We start from the raw sequence: 2,961 nt of genomic DNA, 5'->3' as shown, positions 1-2,961 counted from the left end.
CCTCCCTGCTCCATTGGACCTGCAGCAAAAACAAAGGAGGGAGGCTCAGCCCCTGCAATTTCCCAGACCCCCCCAGGGCCACTGCTAGGGATGGGTCCTGCTTTCTCCTGGAAGGAGCCACTGAGTCCATAGCCACACTCCTGGCCCCAGCACAGCAGCGAGGCAGAGGAAGGCAGGCGAGGAAGGCTGGGAGCAGGCAGGGCTGAGCATAGCCCAGGACAGAGCCAGGGGCCGCAGCGCCTGGCTGCCACACCACAGCTATTAGTGGCATCCCTGGCGTCCCCCTCGCTTAGCTCCTCCAGCAGCCACGCACGGTGGTTTCCTGTTTTGCAGGGAGCAAGGCGAGCTGCTACCAGCAGCACTGGCCTCCCAGCACCACTGGAGAGCCAAGACCTTCTCCAGAGCTAGCCCACAGCACCCACAGCCAAACGGGTCCTGGGGATGCTGGGTGGGGGCAAGAAGAAAGGTGCCCCCCCCACCACCCCCCCGGCTCTGCAGAGCAGCAAGGGCTCTGAACTGTCACAAAGCCAAAAGCAACAACAGCACCCGCTGCCTGGGTGGGCTTTAGCTCTGATCCTACAGGAGCCTAGGTCAGCCCCTGCCAGCTCCCCAGCCAAGGCTGGGTACTGGGGTGGCCCTGTCTGCACCCCATCCCCGGCAGAATATCTCAGCCCAGCTCATTTTGGCTGTGAGAGCAGGGTGTCCAGTCTGGGTGCCTGCATGCAGGCTGGTCCGAGGCATAGAGCCCCAGAGCCTGGGGGGGAGCAAGGGCTTTACAGCGAGGTCCTCCATTACCCCACAAGCACGGCCACCATGGACACCCTCTCCTTCCTCCTCTGGCCCGGGAGCTTCCCCCTCTCCAGATATCAAAGCAGCAGCAGCCTTGTGCCAGGCTGGCACGGAGCAGCCCCCTGCTAACACCTTTGAGTGGCACAAGGGAGGGAGAAAACCTGCGGCTCCCCCGGCCCCAAGCACAGCTCAGACAGACGAGGCAGGCACAAGGGTCCAGGCACAGTGCCCGGCTGGCACAGCACCCCAGGGTGCTGCCGCACGGCCCTGCCCTCCGCCCCAGCTCCTCCAGGAACACGCTTGCTCTGCAGCGGGGAGGGAGGAACCCTCCACAAGCCAAGCGCAGTTTATGTTTCCCATATGGAAACAATCTGCATCCAAGAACAGCTTTGTTTATAGCGAGCCATTTATAAACTTCCCCAAACACTCTGCACATCAAAAGCCCTGCTCATGTCACTCCCTGGTAAGGCAGCTCAAAGAGCATCCAAGCTGGAGCACCCTTCAGGAAAGGCAGCTGAGAACAATTTATCTCTTCTTTTCTTCTAGGGACAAAAAGCTCACACGCCAAGGGACTGAATATTCCCTACTGCTCAGCCCCTCAGCATCCCACTGCTCCTAACCTCAGCCCCTCTAAAGGTTACGTTGCCCCCCTTGATTTTCTCTATAGGTTATTATTTAAGATATGTCACCTATTTAACTGTTTCAGCTGCCACAATGCCAAAGTGGTCTCACTTTGTTGGAGAACCATTGCAAGACAAACATCTCCATCAAATCAAAAGATGCTGAACATGCACATCCCGCCACCATGCCACCACCCCTTGGAGCTGCCCCAGGACTCCCCCAGGCTGGGGCCATGCTCACAGGGGCAGCAGTGGAGAGGAGACTTACCCGAGTGTCCTGCAGCTGCGAGCGCCGAGCAAGCACAGCTCTGTGCTGGCAAGAGAGCCGAGTGTGGTTCATGCTTCCCCTCCCAGTATATAACCCGTCCAAATCAATGAATCAGCACAGGGGCAGCGTCAGGGTTAGGGAAAGCGCTGGAGCAGAGCTGCTTCCAACTCTTATTTCCTCGGCAAACACAGCAATCGTCTCAAGGATGGAGTTTTGGATTTCCCTCTCCTGAACCCCAGAGCTCTTGTTTGAAGAGAAGCAGCAGGCCCCACGAACACGCTGCTCCCATCAGCCAGTACCCAGGTACCAGCTCAGCCCCAGAGCCACCCTGCTGCCCGGTGGGACACGGCTGGGTGCCCTGACCCGTGCGGGCAGGTGAGGCAAAGCCAGGCCCCCAGGCACGATCCTGCCATTCGCTAGCACACATTCACACCAGGGTCAATCCACAGCATCACCTTGCTGCATGCACAGCACCTGCCTCCCCAGCTACAGCCCCTGCAAGTGCCAGGATTGCCAGCCGTGCCCCCAGCCCAGGGCTGGCAGCGCAGGCTGCCCACCAGCATGCTGACCCTGCCCAGGGTCACAGCTCTTGTTCATGTCCCCTGACAGGAGATGTGAACCAGCCGGCAACCCCGGGTCGGGGTTCTGCCCTGCAGGCACCTTGTCCAGCCCAGCCAGGCACCAGGCAGGGGTCAGCAGCCTTGCTGGTGCCAGCCAGCAGCCAGGCAGCTTCAGAGAGCTGTTGGCACCCAGAGCATCTCCCACCAGCACTGCCCTGCCTGCAGGCACTGAGAAACCCCCTTGATGCCAAGTGCAGGCAGTGGCACATGCTGCCACCTCCCAGGGGCTGCTCCGCAGCCCTGGCATGTGGGTGATGGAGCTTCGGGAAGTGGGGCATGAGCCCATCCCATCCACTTGTTCAGGGGCACCTGCTCCCTCCAGCCCACATGGGTGCATGGGGGTGCCCTTGGTCCCCACCACCCCACCTGGTCACCCCATCGCCCACCTCTCCTGGGCAGCCCTGGTCCAGCAGCCGACAGGAACGGATATTTGGGAGGAAGTCGCTAAGGAGAGCTAGGATGCGTGGCCTCTTTGGGCTTCCTGGAACCGCAGCAGCCCCGTGCTAACCACGGGGCAGCTGGAATTTCCCTGACCACATCTAATCCCGTCTCAGCCCACCCATATTTCCGCCAGCAACTGCAGCCCCTGCTCAGGTCCCAGCTGGCGGTAACAAGCTGCTTGAGACTGGAACAGCACAGGGCTGCGACCAGGCTGGGGGGGGAA

General features: G+C 60.7%; 1 protein-coding gene across 1 annotated transcript in view; it reads right to left on the bottom strand.

Moving 5' to 3' along the window:
- Positions 1-815, bottom strand: part of LRRC15 (leucine rich repeat containing 15) — a 2,492-nt gene extending 1,677 nt beyond the window's left edge. Inside the window, 1 exon segment of the mRNA XM_010081459.1 lies at positions 796-815. Within this exon segment, the coding sequence (XP_010079761.1) occupies positions 796-815 (20 nt within the window).
- Between the last annotated feature and the right edge of the window lie 2,146 nt (positions 816-2,961).

The sequence above is a fragment of the Pterocles gutturalis genome, unplaced genomic scaffold (assembly GCF_000699245.1).
Source record: "Pterocles gutturalis isolate BGI_N339 unplaced genomic scaffold, ASM69924v1 scaffold27594, whole genome shotgun sequence".
Classification (NCBI taxonomy): domain Eukaryota; kingdom Metazoa; phylum Chordata; class Aves; order Pterocliformes; family Pteroclidae; genus Pterocles; species Pterocles gutturalis.
Note: the sequence above shows the minus strand (reverse complement) of the source record. Positions and strands in the feature narration are given on the sequence as shown.